The sequence below is a fragment of the Anopheles arabiensis genome, chromosome 2 (assembly GCF_016920715.1).
Source record: "Anopheles arabiensis isolate DONGOLA chromosome 2, AaraD3, whole genome shotgun sequence".
Lineage (NCBI taxonomy): Eukaryota > Metazoa > Arthropoda > Insecta > Diptera > Culicidae > Anopheles > Anopheles arabiensis.
The window spans coordinates 56,084,602-56,106,478 of NC_053517.1; the positions used below are offsets into that span (position 1 = coordinate 56,084,602).

A 21,877-nucleotide genomic window follows, 5' to 3' on the forward strand; every position below is an offset into this window, starting at 1 on the left:
TAGGATGGTGCTTCCACTAACACCCACAGAGGCTTGTCTGAGAAACAACCGAACCGGTCGAGACAGGGTATAGCAACCTTGCATACGAAACATAGGCGAATCTTTTTTTCATTTTCGTATTGCTTATCTGGTAACTGTTTGTGTTAGGTATTTTAGAATAGTTTCATATACAAATTTTTATTCGCATGACAAATGAGTTAGTATGTTAGATAGTGAGATTTTTTTATCGCTGATTTACTTTATGCTAAATTTCTTTATTATACAATCTCGGTCTCGGCGTCAAGTTTCTTATCCCTGCAGTACATGATCACTTCATTACCGAAAGCCAACTAGCGGCACCCGCAGCGACAACGCTCTCCTGCAGTGTTTTGAACTCTCGACTCTACATTTTGCGCCCACACGCACACACATCGATCGGGCCGTGAGCGCGACTACCAGATTGTATCGGAATGCTGGTGGTGATTGCTTGCCGCCTGCATGCCGACTTAGCACATTGCCAGTTTCACCGAGTCATACACAGTGCGAGCACGAGGCTACGGGAGTGAACGGACGAATCTTAAATCAGCATCGATTGATCGGTCAATCGCGTGTTCTTCAACACAATTAATTGTCATTTGACAGTGCCATAGTTAGATAGTGTGTGGTGTGTGGAATTTCGTATCATGCGCAAATGATCGACGCATGGTGATAGTTTATCCGTACAATGCTTCCATTAGTTTTGTGTTTCTATCCAAAAACCGGTGTTGATTCTCGTCATAGTGTTGTGGAATTAGCATAAATTCAGTGAAAGAAAAGCGTACTAGTGCTTACTGTCACTGTACTCTCGAGCTGATGATAATCTATAAAAAAGTGTATTCAGTGTACCGCTACGTTTTAAGGTAACCGATAGCAGCGCAACGGAACGTAATTAACCACTTTTGTGATTAATTGTACGTACATACTCCTCACTCATATTTCATCTCAAAATTATTTTGTGACGTTTCACTAAACTACACCAGTTACAACAAAGAATACCCAACAATGCATTATGAAGTGCAGAGTATGCTTCCAAATGTGTAAAAATCACCTGTGGTACTTCGTGGTGGTATATCCGTATGAATTATAAATTTGTGTATTTCGGCATGTTTTGGACGCACCAGCTAGGGAGTGTTTGAGACGAAAGTGCCGCTAGATCGCTTGTTTAACAAACGTTTCCAAACTAGTGCGTGTAATTGTTCATTCTACATGGGGTCCATATTATCACAGTGGAAAAGAAAGAAAAAAAACCACCCCAAGTGATAGCGTGTCGTTTGAGCTCAATTAGAAAGATCGAGAAAAAAGTGAAACAAATCTGTTCTTGATACAAGCTGCCAGTACTGCATGTATAGCAATACAACCTATTCACAATGCCAGAGAAAGAAACATTCCACGAGCATATGCAAGTGCATCCATTCCACCATCCAGGTCATTCTCTGGCAGCTCATCATGCGCACCATCACCCACAGGCAGGATTGGCAGCGCACGGGTTAAGCGCAGCAGCTGCCGCAGCAGCAGCAGCAGCAGCAGCAGCAGCAGCGGCAGCGGCAACCAGCAACGGTGCAGGACCCGCCGGAAGTGGTGCGTACGGACCGCTGCAAATCCCGTCGGCATTTGTAGCATTCCACACTCAACTGCCTGCTGCAGCTGGGCTCGATCAGCGAGCTGCTCATGATGGTCGCTACCTATGGGATCCTACAGCATCTCCTTCTGCCCCATCGTTTCATCACCCCCACCATACCGCACCTCATGGGTAAGCAAAGCTCTGTTAAAAAATTTAAATAAAACTATTTAGAGCTTCAAAAGCAATGTTCTTTTAAAGCTTTACAAATATTAATACCCTAATTTTCACGATTTACTACAAATACGATTGAAGTTCTAAATGATTGACATGTTTGATCATATGTTCGCATGGTTCGCCAGGCTTCACAATCACAATTACGAGCTCGAAAGCCGTTCAAATGCGTCGGACGGCGCATCGATGATAGTGAAATGGTGAAGATTACAATGAATCGTCGGAACAAATTCTTCGTCTGAGGGAAAGGGCGCAACAACACATGTAAACAAATATTCTTAACAACGCATCGATGAATGCGATCGCCAATGCGATGGGAGGGAACTTTATTTATAAATAAAATAGACAGTTTTGATGATGCACGATATGCAGTATTGTACCTAGCCTTGTGTGCATTTGTGCCGTTAGAATCGAGGGAAGGAATCTGAGACATCTCGAAACTCAAACTGAATGAATCAACCTTCCGTGGAACATTAGAGCATGATCAGGCGGGGACAAGCATTGTATATATACACAGTGTTCTCGTTAGCGAAGATGTACCGTTTGTAAAAGAGGCGGCTTTTATTAGGTTCAGTATTGTAACGCACAGGGAACTGAAGAGCAGATCCCAAGATTCAATAAACCTAAGATCCAGGATCATCGTCCATTAAATGCATCTTATTTGGTAAATGTTTAACCTGCAGCAATCTCAATCGAATTAGCAAAATGGATAAACTTATGTGTTGGATTAGTTATCTTTATATTCTGACCACTATTAAGGGATCGTGGGATAATGCGCACCACTGAAGGGAAATTTATTAATTTTTAATGAAATTCGCTAGCGATTGTTGATTTGATGAAATAATACGATTCTTTAAGGAACATTCTGCAATCTTTTAACGCAATTTTTCCAGAAAAAACAAGAATAAATAATTTTCTAAACAAACCAATTTTAGAACGATTTTAGTCTGGCTGTGACAAAATGCACCTCTTTTTGGGGTGAAATGCGGCATAGCAACGGGGGAAAACGCATCTTAACAACGCATCCCAACATCGGGTAAAACCTGCCAAAATAAATGCCAACCAGTTTATAGTTGAAAACAGTATTAATGAAAACAGGTGTAAATCTCCATACCTACCGGTAAACTTATGTACAATTCAAATCTCTAATTCTAGTTAATAAAACTATGTATTCCACGCATAAAAAACAACGAATTTGGAATCTTTATCTCTTAGCGAAACGGTAAGCAAAATTATATCAAAACGCACCTGAACCGATGAAGTTTTTGTTTTGTGAATATTTGGGTTTCTGTGCATGTACAGCTCTATTGCACTCAACGACAATATTTAAGTTCGTGCTTGACTGCTGACTACTTTTCCCGACCAAAACGCGCTTTTCATAGGAAATCAGGAAGGGTGCGTTTTGCCCTAGAGGTGCGTATTACCCCATGAACCTCTACTTTAATCGAATTAAAATGTCTACCAGGAATTTCGATAAAAAAGAAATAAAATACATGGCCTTATACTTGTGGATTCGTGATTGTGACATTATTATGTATGTGAAATGCAATTTAGTTTTAGCGTCACATCTAGACCTGTCAGTAAGGTGATTATTTTCCAAAACACTGTGAAATTGGATCATTCTCGCCGCCACGGAAGTATGGCGTACGGACTTGGGTATTTTTGTCACGTCTACAAACGCAGGTAGTAGTTCTTGTTGCGTGTAGGGAACAAATATCATTCCTTTTCGCGTGAGCATAGAAAGCAGTCCCTTCATAACAGAAAAGGTGCTAAGAAGTTTCTGACCGTCCCTGTATCTGCCTGTTCGTTTTGTACTGACAAAACCCGAACCCTATTTCAGGGTCGGTTCATTCAAAAGCGTTCGTGACACTTGCTTACAGAAATGACGAGAAAACTTGGTGAAACTATCTTGTTTCCTGCTGCTTTTTGAGTAAAAGGATCCATTTTTTTTTACAAAAAAGAAGAAAATATTTCATACTCCCTGCAGTGTCGGGAGGCCAGCATTTTCTATAGTGTGCATTCTTCGCCTTTTCCAGATGTTTTTAAAATGTAGGATTATTTCCAACTATAACCTTGTGCTTCTCTACATGATCCAAATAGCACGTGTTAAACATACATAGTATAGATACTCTCACGTAGACTGTTTTTTTTTCTGACAACACAAGATCATGTCCTTGTAGTCCTATTTGAATTGGCTCTCGACTCATTGGCTCATCGACTTAATATTTTTTTATACGGCAGTCTTTTATGCTAGTCTTGCTCTATGATACAAAAATATCTATCTACAATCCATATGTACATGATCATATTTTACACAGATAGTAATTGATGTGCCGCAGCTTTCTGAGAAGGATCCTCATGCCTCATGGGTGTGTTGTTCTTCTTCTTACTTCAACACCAATGTTGTCGTTTATTTAAGGCAGTTTTGTGTATACATCGGCTTTGAGACCTTTGACATTTGACACCTCTTTTCGCGTCTTTCGCAATATAAAGATAAATGTCTATAACGAGAAAACGAAGACATAAGAATATTTAACAAAATAACCTATTTCGTTAATTATGCACGGCGTAAGCGTTGAAAACTTGAAGAAGGATACTTTTACTAAATATGATAATGAAATTTGATGACATTTTCGCGAGTCAAAACGGTACTAAATAGTCTAATAATACAGAAGTTTTTTACTTTTAAATTACAATGTGTAAAAATTAAAAATGTAAAATAACTTCTAAAATTTTTTGTTTGTATCTATTTAAATCATTGCCACACAACCGCCATTAACATCGATTTGTGTCGGTGGACACACACAATCTTTCTTCAAATATATTTTGGGACAGTATCGGGTTAACGAAATTTAACACTCCTTAGGTCATACCGGAACTGAGCCATCACTCTCACCCATTTACACGCTACTGTTAGTATTCATCTTTGTCGCGTTTTACTTTCCGGCTATGAAACGACGTCCAAGTGTACGGTATAAATGAACGGTATAAATGAAAAGAAAAAAAGTAAATGATATAATAACAATTATAGAAGCAAGCTTGAGGTGCAACAGTATCGATTTTTGCCTTATACAATGTTATGCTTGAGGGTGCAGAATTGTGCGACCTTTTTAAATGTATATAATATATATATATAATTTTGCTATCGCCAGTCGCAAACATAAATAAAAAGCCGTTGGCCGATATTGTGGAATGTTAACAAGATGTTTTAAAGTGTTTGTTAATATTGTAATTGTAATAGTTCTTAAATTATAATTGAACTATATGGTCTCCACTTATTAAAATGAAACGACACATGTCGGATTGAACCGAGTTTGGCAAGTTAAAAAATTTTCAGTACAGTTTCAGCTGTAACGATACATTTCTACCAACACGTATGATCGTGCTGTACGCCGACGGATGTACATGTATAAAGAGTAAATATACTAAAAGAATGTGTGTAGGTGTGATATATATCCTAATGATATTAGAAATAGTCCTCCGTAAATTAACACATATTTGTCAATGAAATATTATATGATTTTGAGTGCACAAAACAGCTCGAATGCACAAAATGTTGACAGAGGCAAAGCATTGATCTTGCGATTCTCTAACCACTGTTTTCCCAGAATATAATCGCGAAGATGTTCTTTATATTTATGATGTCTGCGACAAGAATCGATAGTTTCAATAGGACAAGTTCTTAAGTCAAAAGTTCTGCTAGCGCAGCGCTGCAGCAGTCGGCATTTCTGTTTTTCTCAGTATTGTTCCCATAAGGACACAAAAATGGCAGTAGAAAGAAAGGTGCAAGTGTTAAACTTAAAATACAAAAAAGGTGCATGTGTTATCCTTTTCTTTTACTTTTCTTTTCGGTTGCTACGTGTCTGCGTTTCAACAATGACACTATGCAGGCAATGCATTTCCTATGGTATCTTTTCCATAGAACTTGCGTTGATCCTTCCTGGAGACGTTTTGAAATCTGAACAGTGTTACAGTGCAAATTTTGAAAGAAATGGCAGATCAACTGGAAAGCAATATTTCAGCGGACGAATTCTGATGGCATAGACACCACATGCCAGATACTTATGAGCTTGCTTTGGTTGCTTTTTCTGTTACCAACCAAGAGGTAAAAGCACAATATTAAATGTAGGAATAACACCTTAAAGTTGTGTTTGCGTCCTACACACTATGTCACAAAAACTTATTTTCTTATGCATCAAGTGTTGCCGAAGAACACTGTTTTGAAAAATACTAAGCAGTAAAAACCCTTCTTAGAAGGTTCATGAGACATTAAATCGTCAAAAGAACTTGAAATAGGGCTTGTGTAATAAATAAGAATGAAAAACACTAGCATTTAATGTAAAGTGTTTTTGGTTTATCATACTGTTGTTTTATTTATTCTTATAACTGCTACGTTTTATTCCGAACAAAATTCTTATATAAGCTTTCCACATAAAGATTTTTTTTCTATGGATAGTGCACTAGCAAAAGAGAATAACAACTTGAATGCCTTCCGCATTACGTTGTTCAATAGTTCATGATCACTAGCCTGGTCACCTAATACTATTGCCACAGGACTATTGGTAATCCATGCATAATAGATAATGTAATAATAATTATTATTACTAATCTTTCACATCGCTATAAAACGTCTTTTTAAGGTAAAGATTGGTAGTTCATAGTACAATGGTAGCTATCTATGCACATCATATCAAAGGCTGAATTCATCGATCTGGTGCATAAAAATTAATCACTCCCGGTTGACAGGTTCCGAATATAGTAGACAGTGAATAAAGTGTCCAATGATAAGACAGCTAGAATATTCCAGTGAATGAAGTGAATTCCAGTGAATCTAAAAAAAGAGTGACCATCATAGCGGCGATCGGTTAATTATCCATTCTTGTTGCAACATTTCAATTACTGCCATCAACACACCTGGACTGCATTTTTTATTCCACTATCTCGTTGCATACGAAACGGTTGAGATACAAGCTGCGTCTTTGTTGTCTGCTAAAGTTGTAGGAATCATCGCAAAAGCTTTGGTTGTATTCAGCCCAGTAGAACAAAATAAAACAGTGTTAAAAAATACCTGCCAGTCTACAAACTGAGTTGATCAACTAATTTAAGTTGCTTGTTTGGGTACAGTGAAATAGCGGCCATCCTGACATCGTCTTTTTTGTTTTGCGTTGGATAGAATAAGCTGATGCTGGGAAGTTGTGCTCTACCTAAGACGATTTCTTCTCGCCCAACTAAAAAGAGGCACTGTGATCTTTTAGCGCGTGGAAATCAAAAAGCCTAAAAAGAAACGATTGTGTCCGGCAAAAGAATGGACGAACGAACGTACGAAAGCGAGGATCGAAGAAAACAATCATGGCCGCCAATCCCTTCGACGAGAGTGGCAGCACGATGAAGATGACGGTTTGTAGTGCCTTTCGAATTGAATCCGCTTTTGCCGTGCTATGGTGCTCCATCTCAGCAAGAAATGGGAGCTTCTGAGCCTTTTGGACGACTATGCGACGGCTACGACGACGACAACCACTGCGAAGTAAGATGGAATGTTGGCCTCAAGGCTTCAATGCGCCTATCAAGCGCAGGCTTGAAAGATATCCGCTTCGTGAAAGGCAGGAAAGAGAAAAATAACGAGATGAAAATACGCCATGGACGATGACGACGTCTAAGACTAAGATGACAGTGCAAGGAAGTAAGGAGGAAGTACGGTATAGAGTAGATAGAAGAAATGATGACCGAAGGAGCAGTGCAAGACACATCCCAAAAAGGACCGGTACCGAATGGAGAACAGAATGAGATAGAATTGAAAAAGTGCTAACCAGTTGCCGAGATCTCATGAGATGATTGTGAAGCTTTTCTGTTTTTCTTGGAATACACAATTGCAGCCCTTTTTTGTGTTTGTCCACGAGGATGTGTGCGTTTGTGTGCATGCGTGAATTCTATCTCAAGTATTCTCCGAAGTGGAAAAAGCGTAGTCTTAAGAAGTACGATAAAATAAGCCTTCGCATTTACGAAGTCCAAACTAATAATAAACAGCCAGCATAAATGCTCCCACGTTTACCAACGCACAAAAAGGATTGAATGCAATAAGAACAACAACACAAAGTGAGTGCAACACTTTTTACGGCAAAATTACATTATACCACACATCAAATGTTGCATTAGCGTCGGGTCAGCAAGAATATGCATGCAAATGTAAAACTCGAATAAACAATTGAATCGTGCCACTCTCTTTGTTTGGTATAGGTTTGATTCGGAAGCTACGAAAATTTCATTCGTTATCTGTTTTAAATACATTTGAATAAACTTGTGTATTTGTGTGTTTAAATATCATATTTATATTAAAAAAACAATACCGTAATACCATTTTCCAACCATTACAAAATCATCTGTAAAAGAATGGTATAAAAAGGTTAGTTAGAAAAATAAAAAAACCATAAGTTTAAAACAAAAATGCATAAGGGCAAAAAGTCTATTTGAAACGGGTCGGGGATATATGAACGGGTCGCAAAACAATTTTACGATGTGTTACTTTCTAAATATTATTTGTACAAATAAGCCACACCATCCTTTGAGGGCAATGGAAGATACTCATAGACTGTCCTGTGAAATAAGCTGTCGCAATGAAAGCAAAAAAGAAGAAGTATTTGAACAGAAGAATGTGTATGAACCTACGAAGATGATGAGTGACGAAGAAGTTGTGTAGTGGATGCGCCTGTGCGTTCACATTTCACACATCGTACTGTTTGTTTATTGTTATCTTTTTGTGTGAGTTAATATTTGATTTCCAGTTGCCTTTCGACTGCCGATCTGGCTTCTGGTAGTAGTTTATGTTGTTACTACTGGAAATGTTGTATTCGTCTCTTTCAGCAGCATTTAGCAACGACGATTCGATGGTTTAGTTGAAATGAATAAAAAAGCAAACCTCAATCACACGTTTCCAGTATTTTGTTTTGTTTGAACTTGCTCATAAGGGTGTAAATTCGACAACGCATTTCATCGTCGCTTACATTATCCAGGGGTGCCCGAAAATTATGCACATGATTTTGACAGATTTCACGTGTCTTTGGGAACAATTAGCATGAGAAAGAATATCGAATATCGTCGCGTGGTAATGTACTCTATACCGTCGCAGGTGTATCTAGCGGCGAATAAGATTTACCTGTTAGCTGTTCTCAGAGATGTTCTCAGTTAGAAAGCTTTGTGGTGGCCATTCCACCACTTATTCACACTTCAACTCCCTCGACACTTTACTACTACTATCGATATTCAACATATTTTTATGGATGGATCAAATATCACCGGACCTGGTGCTGAACAAGTGGGAGTTTGCTGAGCATGCTTGTGTTTCTCTCGCATGCAATAATGTAACCACAATCGGTGGCAAACACCCTGATTGGCGGTATACCGCTGATGCTGCAGGAGATGAATGGGAAATAATTCGATTGAAATTGTATCTCCAGGCGGCTCAAAGTTCTTTCCATTCTATGGACGATTGGCACGCGAAGATTGAGATCGAAGCAAAATGAATGATAACAAGTCAATCACAGTCTGTCAGTTTGCGGGTGCCGAGTGATGCGTCAGGCACGATCTGTCGCTGCCGAAATAATGCAGTCATTCAAGGTGATTAACGCCGCTGTCCCCGCAGCCGCAATGAAACTGGGTTCGGGAGAACAGATGAAACATGGCCACAACAAAATTGTAGAATGAACTTATTACGTTATCCGATGGCATATCAAGGCCGACACATGCGGAGGACTCAAGCGACCGTCGTTAAATTGTGTATGGAATTCAAGACGGAATTTTGAACGATCATTGAGTAATATAGATTTTTTTCTGAAGAAAAAAAAGATACCTGACCTGAAATAGTTTGAATATTGTCAAATGAAACAATAAATATCTAATAACACTGTTTATCGCATATAATGCATTTACAGTTTGTGGTTCACAATATAAAAAGCAAAAAATACATGCATTATAATAATTGTTCTTTGTTCGTTAATACCCAATATCGCATATTTTACAATACTTCAATAAGCTCGAATTTATTGACAAATTCAGCTCTACTAGACTTTAATGAAGACAAGTTTTTCATTGTTTCTATACCTACTATTAGGCGTATTCTATTCTTGTAATCGAGTCGTCTCGACGTCGAGTTGGTTTACCCTAAATGTTTATTCCTATTCATACATTCATGGGACGCACCCTTCAGACAAGTCCATTCGAACAGGTCTACTTTATTCATTTTTTTGATTTAAGATGAAATGCACACCCTTCTAACCGACATAAAGTCGTACTTGCCACGAAGATTTTTCGTACCTGTATCATTCCTAATGCTTTATGATGTTTTTCTCCAAAATATGTTTCTGCATGTGTGCATGAAGATACAAGACATGTTAAGTTATATGCACAAAACGGAAAACTGAAGAACGAAAAGAGAGATGCCTTTGTCTTTGTGAGCCTCAAAAGTTTTACTGTTTTGAAATCTAGGAAAGAACAGGAAGATTTTATGAGTTCCGTTTTTAATTTTTGATTAATTTTTGTTTTTTTTTTGTAAGATTAACATCAAAAGATGTGGAATGGCCGTCGTTGCACGAATAAAAAATAATATAATCGTATTTGTATTTTGCTTTGCATCATAAGCAAGATCAAGTTCCTTCTGAATAAAAAAGGAGATATCGTTTTACGGATTGCTCTAGAATCTGTCGTATTGAACAACCGACAAAAATAAACGTATGACACTCTAGAAAATGCTGTCAAAATTTCTCAAACACCTCCATAGTCTGCCATACAGCCTGTTCTAGAGGTGGGCATTTCGGTTCTTTTTTTGTTTCTTTTTCAAACAGTAATAACGGTAGAGTCTGTGAATCAGTACACTGTCAGAACATTGGTAAAACTACATATTTAAGCGGGTGGCTTGGTAGTGTGAACAGCAAACTAATATTTACAATCTATCATTTGACTCTAGAACGCATTGCGCAGCTTACAATCGATCGTTTCTTGTCTTGCATATACATTTGCGAATGTTGGATGTTTTTCCTGCTGATTTGTTCAAAATGTCCATGAGCATGCACTCATTTTTTATGTTAATTTATCGAACAGCCTGAGCCGAATAAATTAGGCAATACGGCCGAAGCCGTTCCTAAATTAAATAAAAACTAAAATTTATCAAACAAACCGTATCATTCAATTCTTGTGAAGCGGTTCATTCATTTTTTTCAGATGAACTGAATGATCCGTATGGCTCTGGTTCATTTGGTACACCTCTAGTATGTTTCCAAGATAGGCAGTGGTCTAATGTTGTTGCGCGCAACATTGTTGCTGAGCAAATATATGAACTTAACAGCTACCGCAACATTTTTGCCGACCGAATGCAAACCAATTTGACTCTTGTCCAGCAACATTTTATATTTACCTTTATCATGATTATGGAGCGTATGAAATGATACAGCAGCTCAGTGCCATTTGAAATTTTTTAAATATAATCATTTATAGTTCAATTGTTGGTATAAATTTTATTATTTTAACGCTTTTTCAGCAAATGTAAAAAAAAAACTCGAAACTTTAAATTACCCTACTTTTTGACGTTATTCAATGTCAAATCTAAAAGCTTCCAGCAACAGTCATAGTCCACCTCAGCGATATGTTTCCGAGCAACAATGCTGAGTGCAACAACATAAGACCAACTTTGTGTTCTCTATGTTTCTATCCTCCTTTCGTAACTGCCTCTCTTCTCGTCTCCCGTAAGTGTTCTTACGTATGTGTTTTATTTTATTTGTCTTTTCTTGTTCTTTCCAACTTTATTTTCTTTGTTTTGTTTGTGTTTGATCAGATCAGTTGTGATCTTGTAATAAGATTTTTTTTCTCTATACTTTTTATTTGTTTTTTATACACATTTTTAAAGCTTTTTATTTACTGGACCTTATTATTTTTAGATTAGGGTTAGCTTTAGGTTTAGAGTTAGTATCTAAGTAAAAGTAAGTAAAAATATTCAATTGTATAACCCTTGAGGTAAACAATTTTCATTTCATAAAAAAAACTAACTTGAATGTTCGTGTGTGTTTAATATCACGTTTTTAGCCAAATACATTTGATTAATGGCACATTTTAATGATTTTTTATGCACAAAGCACTTTTATACATTTAATCATTTATTTAATATGTTTCATACAGGAAAAAGTTATATTTCTGGGTTTTTAGCAAAACAGCAATTTGTTTTTAATTTGACAATTCCCGGAGAAATTGTACTGATTTGACACATAAATTGTGAAATTAAGAAGACCGCGTACCTCCGAATTAACAGGTATCGAAAATCGCGTAACTGTGAAAAAAACTGTGTCGCCTACAACAGATTCTTGAATAGTCCTTAAGTATATCGTAATGCATTTTGCGTGCTAGTCAAATGTTTGATGAAGCAATGGAGTAGTTTTACCGTCTGAGATAAAGTAAGAACTGTGTTATTTCAACAGTTGTAAAAGTTAACCTTATTGAAGCAAAGTAAGAGATACAAATATATTTCTAAAATTCAAACGACTTGCTTACTAATCGATGCTAATAAATTGTTTCTATATAAATAACATTCAATTGATGTGGTTTGCCAGCGATTATCAGGTTCGTCGCTGAACAATGTAATCTTTGTTATTCTTCTTATTTGTATCTAAATTGTCTTTGAAGTTGAAGCAAAGCACCTTTACTCCGGGATTCATTTCGACGAATAAAGCTTCACGCAACAATCAACAAACTGCCGACATTCGTCAAGCTGAAAAAGCGCTAACGAAAAGCGACAGCAGGCAAGCAATATTTCACGATCCATCGAAAACACTAACCACCGACGTAAACAAACCGTATGTATGCATCTGCTCATAGGGAAGAAAATGTGATGGTTGAAAACGTGTCTTTTGGACATAAAAAAGCATCGAAGAATGTTCCTCGTTCTGCAGACTTACATTGAAATTGTTGGACTGTACCGAGCTTATGTTTGCAGTTTTTGTTATCATCGGCAGAGGATCATCGTACGAAAACCCCCGTGGAGACATTGAATTTGTTTGCGCTGCGTTTTCGAGCATGTTGATCATGCCAAGTATGGATAGAAAACAAGTTATCGAATCAATTCAGTCAATTCAGTTTAGACGGTTAGAATGTGGAAAAGGAAATAAAAAATAACTTAATTACACATAACTGCAGGTTTTCTTAGGTCAAATTACTCTGCACATTTGAGACCGTTTTGACTCGTACTTTTATTCACTACACTATTGGTGAAAGCTCAGAAGATTGAGTAGGGATAGAATTACCGTTCCCCATGGAGAGCTCACATAGAATTTACCCTAGATGACAGTTATTGGATCAGACAAATCTTTTGAATTCTTGTGTTATAGTTCATTTTCCCGTTCGGTTTTATGAAATAAAATGTAAACGAGAAAATTGTGATCGGTATGATTGGCGAGCATATGGTATTCGTTTATCTAAAGAAGAATGGTGACTGATGTTACAGTGCCAATCGTCCTAAGTTCTAGGAAGATCGAAACATAAGATAATTTATGCGATATTGTTGCCGCTTCACTGTAACAAAGGTATGTTTTTGTTATGTTTTTTCGAAAGGTGTCACGTGATTTGTTCTTTCGTATTTCGTTTATTTCGTATGGCTGATATTTTTTTTTATTGACAACTATTTTTTGCTATTTTGCACTGTGCTGCTTCCATAGTGCAATTTTCAATTGGGCAATTAGTTATGAAAAAGTATAGAAAACAACGAATAAAACAACATTTTAAACACTACACTAAAAACTTGTAGAACAAAGTTTAGGACATTAACAGTTGAAGGACCAACTAATCGTGGATGAGAATATCGAGAAGAAAACTAACATTTGTATGTTCACTTTTACAAAACCGCCATAAACAATAAATCTTCTTCTTCTTTTAAAGTATAACAACCGTTGTCGGTCACCACTAGTACCACTGTACTACTAATTTGCTTGGTTTTCAGTGACTTATTGATTTACCCGTAGCAGAATGTACCCACAGCCAGTCCTAGGTATGGGGGCACAGTTCGTTCGGGGATTGAACCCATGTCGGGCATGTTGTTAAGTCGTACGAGTTGACGACTGTATCACGAAACCGGCCTTAACAAGAAATCTACAGGCCAAAAAAACCAAAGATAAAGCAGAGCTGTGATAACACTGGCGACAGCTGTCCCTCAAAGTACTAAAAGTTTTTAAATGTTTTCCATTATCCTATACTTTGATAAATCCTAGAACTAATTAGACCATCTCGATAGTAAACCCTCAAAGTTTGGCAATTGCATCCAACCTGGATTTTAAGTACGGCTAATAAATGAATCCCGCAGATTGCATTGATAAACCTATGCTTATGTACTGAAATACTAAAATTGGAATGTTTTAGGATTGGGATCGATATATGTGGTTGGCACTGCCTTGAGCCTAATTGAAACACGTTTCACGCTATATATGTCTAGGTCTTATTCTTACAGTTTTATTTAAAAATTCAGCGAAAGGAGCTTTAACAATCCACCGTTTGCTGTGCCTCCAAGATCCATCTTCCTAGTGCATCATATTTACAATGTTTTGTAAACCTACCTGAGCCATTGCAGGCATAAAGTCAATGTAGACATAGTAGCAGTACTCTACTAGAATGAAAAAGCAGTTTGTTGCTTTCTGGCCACATTCCGAATGAAGATATTTTTGGTTGTAGAAGCTGTTAAGTTTTTTTTTCTTGTGTTATTCCGAACCTTCCGTTTGGGGTTGCTAATCATACAAAATAAATTTTAGGAATAGGTAGCTTAGATGCGTGTTAGCTTTTCTTCTCCTACTCTACTATGTGACAGGAATGTGGGAAGATAATTCCTATCACACTCGACGGAACCGGTCAACAGCGGCAAAGCTAAACCAAATGTTAACTGCCCATAGATAAAAAAAACGTCCTCTAAACGGCGCAAAGCACAAAAGCGGAATGATGATTATTTTTGGATTCGGTGGAAGGCTTTTTGTGTGTTAGTCGGGGTTTTGGATGGGACTTACTTTTGTGTGCGTGATATCTTCTTGGCATTGGTTATGTGGAGTTATTGATGTCGAGCCTGGTATAGGAAACCGACGCTTTACTTTAGAAAAAGGTAAAAATGTATGTTAATCAGGATTTTTTGACACCAGACATACCAGGGAACCAGGGAACACATACAAATTGCTTAATTAAAATGTTGATTGTGAGCTTAAGTTTCCCAGTCGATGTTCGCCCATATGGGTCTCTGGTGCTTCTATGAAACTGTTTCCTGTAGTTGATTTAGTAATTCGTCTGTAAAAACAGGTAAAAGATACCATTACTTTTCGAAAATAAAGTTACTTAAAAGGTGAAACTAATCACTGCATTATCCTACTCGACTCGGTGGTCTGTTGGATAGATTTACCGAATGCTACAAATACGAACGGGCAGGATTCCTGTTTTAATCGTCCTTTCGTGGCTCTTCCAAAATCTGGGTTACGCATTCTACATTCAAAATAAGAAGTTTTCCATTTTTTCTTGAAGATTAGTCTATATATTGCTTAGACACACAAACGTTGTTCTAACCAATCTGACAATCGTTGTCCGGGTTGAAAAGCTGATGTTTTCATCAATTGCATATCATAACAAAAAAAAGGAGATGGTAGAACTAAGGATGGGGAATGATGGAAAACTAAAGATAATAGAAGTCAAGTGATACTATTGTTCTACCTCATAATAGCAAGAAATTGCTGGAGCAAGGAGAAACTTAATTTGAACGCAAATGTTTCACAAATACCTAATTATTTTTCTTTTATACGCGACTAGTTGTAGTACTAGTAGTAAGCATCTCCCATGATACAGTAACATTTAATTTCTGTTCTGTCTGTGCACAAAGCTTATTGCTATAACTATAACTTCCCCTATCTGCTTTCTGGAATTTGTAGTAATGGAATGTCTAAGGTATAGTTAAATCAGCTATTGACAATTAACAGAGCAATTTGCTCTGAAATAAATATAATGAAATGGGTGAAAAACATAAGCTTGTTTCTACATGAATTGTAAAATAATTTTTTTCTGAATTTGAGTTGCAATTGAGCTGTTTAATCTATTGAAATCAATTAGATAGATTAAGTTCATTTGCAAAATACCACAGCCAAATCAGTTTGAAACATTCTACCAAGTGATTGAACATATTCAAACTATGATTATATAAAGTGAACCCTCTCTTATTTGAGAGGCGATGGGACTGTCGAATAAGAGGGGTTTTCAAATTACAGAGGTGGAAAGTGAATGAAAGGTCCATCCAAACAAGAAAGAGACAGAGCATTTAGTATGCAGCCTTAACTGTTGCTATAGGAAACTGCGAACAAAATCGCCAATTTGAGCATACATCTTTCAATAACCATGGCAACACCATACACAAATAAGAGGGATACAGATTTCAGAGGTTTTCCAAATTAGAAGTACAAAAATGTACTGGAAATTAAGGGACTGTGAAAAATGTTCAAATAAGAGAGGTTTTTCAAATTGGAGAGGTGTCAAATAAGAGAGGGTTCACTGTATTTTTTAAGCCTAGTAACCCTCTACAGGATGGTGTGACACAATGTGTATGTAAGCTAAACAACAATAATATAAAGAAAAAGAAGAAGAAGAAGAAGAAGAAGAAGAAGACTTTGATTATATAAGTTGTTGTATTCAGTTAGGTCCTATCAAGAATATGAATTAGATTCTCTATTATAAAATTCTAGTGAAGGCTGATTAGCGTTTCTTGCCATCGGTAGCTTGGATTCATTACATTCATACAATGGCGACCGCTTTGGTTATGGAAAAAGCAACGCCGACTTAGTTTTTAGTGTTTTGAAAGGTAAGGAGAAGAACGATGCAAATTACAGTTAGAATTCATTTTTTTCCATACATGGGCCTAATTTTTGGTTTACAGGGTTTCGACCGGTATGGTGTCAGGATTATTTAAAGCAGTGCTCTCCAACCTTTTTAGGATCGCGGGTATATTGGCTTTGAAAATACATTTGTCGCGGCCTACCTCAATTGAGCGCATAAATTTTATTGAATTAGTTACAAGGTTTTCAATCAAAAAGGTATTTAAAACTTATTCTAGACGTGCCTGTTGAAAATTAAATCTTGATTATGGGAAGAAATTGCATGATATGTATAGTAATTTTCTTTCAAAAATACACCTTTTTTGTGAACCACTTCTGTTAACACCACGGACCTAATTCTATCACCTATATGGGATTGGAATCAGGCCCAGCACCAGAATGAGTTCTGTAAAATTCCTATGGTTCAACATGGGTTTGGAATTAGTCCCAGGAATGGTATTGTATGACCTTCTTTTAACGAATTCCTTGGAATTACAAATCACGTGCGTTTTTTTTTTTAATAAGTTGCACGCATCCTTAGGCTATTAAAACACCAGAAACTATAGGGGAAGGTAGATAAAGACGGACACGTTAAGGGAAATGGTCAACATCTAAGGATATATAGGTGCAACGACCATGAAAATATGCATACATTATCTTACACTCATGTTTTATCAGAAAATGTGTTGAAACTTTTAAGTTTCCATCGATTTTTGCGTTTTTTTCATGAATGAAAAACATGATTTTTTTTGTGCAGTTTTGAAATGTTCGGGTAAGACGGACACCTGATATGGGAAAGATGGACACCACGAAGGGTAAGATGGTCACCTTTAGAAAACGTTGGAAATTGAAAAGTTTTACAGTATTTTAACAAATTCTATCGCTTTCCACGTCCTGGTACGTTTATAAAACAGTTCTAGGCCAATTGCAACGACGATTCATTCAGTCGTGAATTTAGGAATTGTAAGCATCGCTACTAATAGAACGTAGAATGCAGAATCTAAGACATCTTTTTTTAATATCGGGCACTAACAGTGGAGGTAGCACCAGCTTACAGAACAACAATTTAAAACTTCGCTATAGGAAATTATTTCGCGGAAAGTCCGCGACCACAGCATATTTCAGGGACTTGTTAATAGGTCCAGCCATTTCTTACATTGAAGATTGAACTTTTTGATATCTGTAAACCCATAGAATTTCTCATCTATTCCTGAACGTTTTGATATCTGCACTTAAATTTTTTTTATTAAAGTTGTCCAAGTCGTGAAAAAATATTGGATTTCGTGGAGAACCTTATCAGCGTCGAGCGAGTAATATCATAACGCATGACTGCTATTTTGACCGGTGTTTCATTTCTCGCTTATTTATTACTTTTTCTAGTTGCGTAATGGTTTATATCTTCAAAATACCCTTATTTAAGGTTTTTGAAGAAATATATTTATCACCAATTGATATAAGAAGTAAAATAACTCAACAAATTCGGTGTCCATCTTTCCCTATGACAAAGTGTCCGTCTTTCCCGCTATGGTGTCAGGATTTTTAAACCATCAGAAAACAAGATTTTGTATTGCTTTCATTCTCGTTCTTTCGCCAGTTTTTTGCTTTACCATCATGACAAATCGTTCATGTAATAAAACTTCCGAAAATATAAACAATGCCAGATACAGAGCTTAAGACCCGCAATAATCAAATTAGATCCACAAAGGTGCGCACGATTAAAAATTTGTTTTGTTCGTGAATTTAACCAATTTCGCTTATATTACACGAAAAATGTTCTCAAAAGTGTTGTTCTACCTTCAGTTTGGATTCTACATTGTTGAATTACACGAAAATTACCTTTTTCATGCATTTATGAGAAGTGTCCATCTTACCCGCAGTGTCCGTCTTTACCTACCTTCCCCTACCTGTTCTCACCTCCCTTTGAATATTTAACCAGTGGCTATGGATTGCGATCCATGATAATGGTCAACTACGACTGAATCGTTTTCAGCTACGTTTGGATTTCGCAGTAGCTACGCAAATTTCATTGCAGCGTTCCGTTTATTCGGTGACCGCTCGGTTTTCTATATGACAGACGATTTGTAAAGCAACAATTTTCCAGTTGTTCTATGTTTTAATTTTAATTCTATTGAAAACATGTGTTGAAAACCCATATTTAAACGATGAATAACATTAAATTTCTGCATTAAGCCACGGATTGGTATATGGTATATTAATAATTTTATATTTCATGTCAAGGTGATCATAGGTGATCAAGGGTCATGCGTTTGGATTCAAATAATTAAGACATTTAAAATGCTAAGCATTTAATTTTTAAACAAGGACGGATTTAACAGTACACAAACTAAGCGGTGGCCGCTGAGGGCTTCCTCTCGTGTTGATCCGCCACTACGTTTCGAACATATACCATATGTTAAACATGTTTTGTAAAAAATGATGGAAATGATTTAATTGAATCTTGTGCACAGGTATGAAACAAAAAAAAGTCTTGTCCTAGTTTAAAATAGTAAATAATAAATAGTGAACGAATAATTTGGAATTTTTCTCCGATAATCGAAGCTTCAGTTTTCTTCATGTCCCGTGTTTCATCCTTATAGCTTTAACAATCTTACAATTAAAAACTAATGCACAAACCCCTAATGAAATAATGACAAAAAGTTTTTTCCCATTTTGCAAACCGTTGCATTACACAAAAGATGGTGTGCAAAATGCGTCATTATCGTTGTTTTATCTCATTTCCCCTGCCCCAAACAACGATTGAATCGAAACGGAGAACAAAAGCACAGCCCGAGTCTCGCTCGGGTAAATCACTGAAAGGGTTAATAAGTTTAGATTTAAATGTCTAGCACAACCATTACCATTACTTTTCTTCATTTTATCATTTTTAATGTTGGATGTTGGAGTAAACATATCAAGTGTTTGATATCCTCCTATTATACTCAAAGCCGGTCTCATGGTAAACTCGTCAACTCGTACGACTTAACAACATGCCCGTCATGGGTTTAAGCCCCAAATAGACCGTGCCGTCATACGTAGGACTGACTATTCTGCTATGGGGGGTTACCCAAAAGTCATTAAATGCCGCCAACCCCACAGGTGATACAGGCAGGCCTTGACCGACAACGGTTGTTGAGCCAAAAAGAAGAAGAGGAATTATACTCATGCAGCTGTATGCATATTAAATGTATGACATTGGTTCCGTAGGATGCTTGTTTTTGATGTTTGTTGTTATCGAAACTCATTCGTACTAGAGTAAGAATATGCGTTTTGATTATCTTTGCTGTAACCAAATCCCTCGAATAGGGCGATTCGTATGATCGTCATTTCAGTATTGCCTCGATCCAGCGACGATGATTAATGTTTTAGTTTACGGCGAATGAATCCGCCCGAAGTGCTATTCGACTGATACAGAAAACAGGCTTACGTCTTTGCCGGTGACCAATAACTTGCCCTAACCGAAATGAGGACCACGAACCGTCTTTTTCCGCCAGCAGATCGACACGGACCATTACCTGTTATTTCTGCGTGTTAACGTAGCACAAATGAAGCGGCCAAAGTAAAAAGACCATCACAAGTTAACGCTTCCCTTGTACCTCGAACGTGGGTTTCATAGACGATTCTTTCCTCACTATTTCCGGTATGAGTCCCTGGCATGGATTAACATTCGCTGTGAAAAGCTAAAAAATCCAGGCTAATAGTATACTGTTTTCCCATGACTTTCTACGCAGAACAGAGTTTTACAAGAATAGAATCAAATAACGGATTACAGAGATCACTCGTTAAAATTCCTAATTCGACATATTCTGGTAATTTAAGTATTCTTTAGCAGTTTTCTTTACCAGTTTTCGTAGGGCAGGGATTGTGAGCAAAATCCATTTTTTAGTATAATTGATTAATATATCTAGTTTTTAGGAATTCATTTAACGATTTTTAAGACGTTGATTTTTATTTCGATTGGTGAAATATGTATTATCTAATTCCTTCTGGCTCAAATAGTAGCAAGTAGTGGAATATGAATTCGTTATTGGATAATGGTTATAACATATCTAATTTTCCTATGTTCTTTTCATCAACATCAACCCAATACATGGCATAGACTATACGGTTTAATTGCAAATAAGATTTGAAGACGATCATTCAACCACTGTTTGAAAAAGCAAAATACCGCACTGTGGTACCTCTTCCACTACTATCCAGCTGTAAGAAAGGAGTGAGCGATCAATAAATTATTAATTTGACATCTGTTATTCCAGCAATTCCAAGTGATCGATCAAGTTTATCGGCCTCGGCCGTCAAGCTCACCAACAATTCCCCGCTCCTACAGTTTCTTCTCGTGTATCTCTATTTCTTGACCCTTATGAGGAGCGTTGGTCAGGATTAAGAGCTTTTTCATCCAATCAATCTTCTCCGGTTTAACCAGCAGACCACATTGAAGATTACATCGTGGATCTGCGTTGCGACTTTAGGGAGGAGCGACGATCTACTTGATTGTTAAAATCACTCTTTTAGAAAACGTCCTGACCATGGGTATCCAGAAGTATTCAGTGATTGGTATGTGAGTAAGGGCGTGCACGCCTTTTTCAACTTGTGCTTAGCATCTTGTGCGATTTCTTTAGGTAACATTTGCTTAGCATGCTAGAGTCCCGCTCGATCGATTTGCCATGGCTGAAGATCATTAAATTCGAGAAAAATCTGCATCCCAATGATCGCTTCATCATTTGTTGACGTTAGAAATCGATGCGCTGATATCTACATGCAGAACGAAAAAAATAAATATTGTGTTGAAACATGCCATCATGGATTTTAATTATATCAGGTATGAAACTGATTTAAAAAGTTGTATTCGTATTATTTGAAATAATGTTTCCATTTATTTGAAATAATATAATATTTCCAATCGGAAGATATTATTATCGAATTCTCTTTGAAAATCATACTTCATATAAAAATACAGTTGAGGTCGTAAACGACATTATTAACATAATTTATTTAAATTGTTGTATCACAGTGTAGTAGCCGGCAAAACCATGAATTCATAAAACTTATGGTCTGATATGTTTTGTTAGAATCATATCGAGTTCCTAAATTCCTTCCCAAAACACCAAGAAATCATTGAATATTTAAAGTTTGATTAAAGATTTTGGATTTTTTAACCTGCAGGGATTTTTTGAATATGACCGCAAGGTTTTTACGACATGCGATTTTTACT

At 36.9% G+C, this 21,877-nt stretch overlaps 1 protein-coding gene across 1 annotated transcript in view; it reads left to right on the top strand.

Annotated features, from left to right (window-relative positions):
* Nucleotides 1-382: 382 nt before the first annotated feature.
* The window catches only part of LOC120894901 (transcriptional activator cubitus interruptus), a 40,203-nt gene continuing 18,708 nt past the window's right edge, over nt 383-21,877 (top strand). Inside the window, 1 exon segment of the mRNA XM_040297764.1 lies at nt 383-1,768. Within this exon segment, the coding sequence (XP_040153698.1) occupies nt 1,386-1,768 (383 nt within the window). The 5' untranslated portion in view covers nt 383-1,385.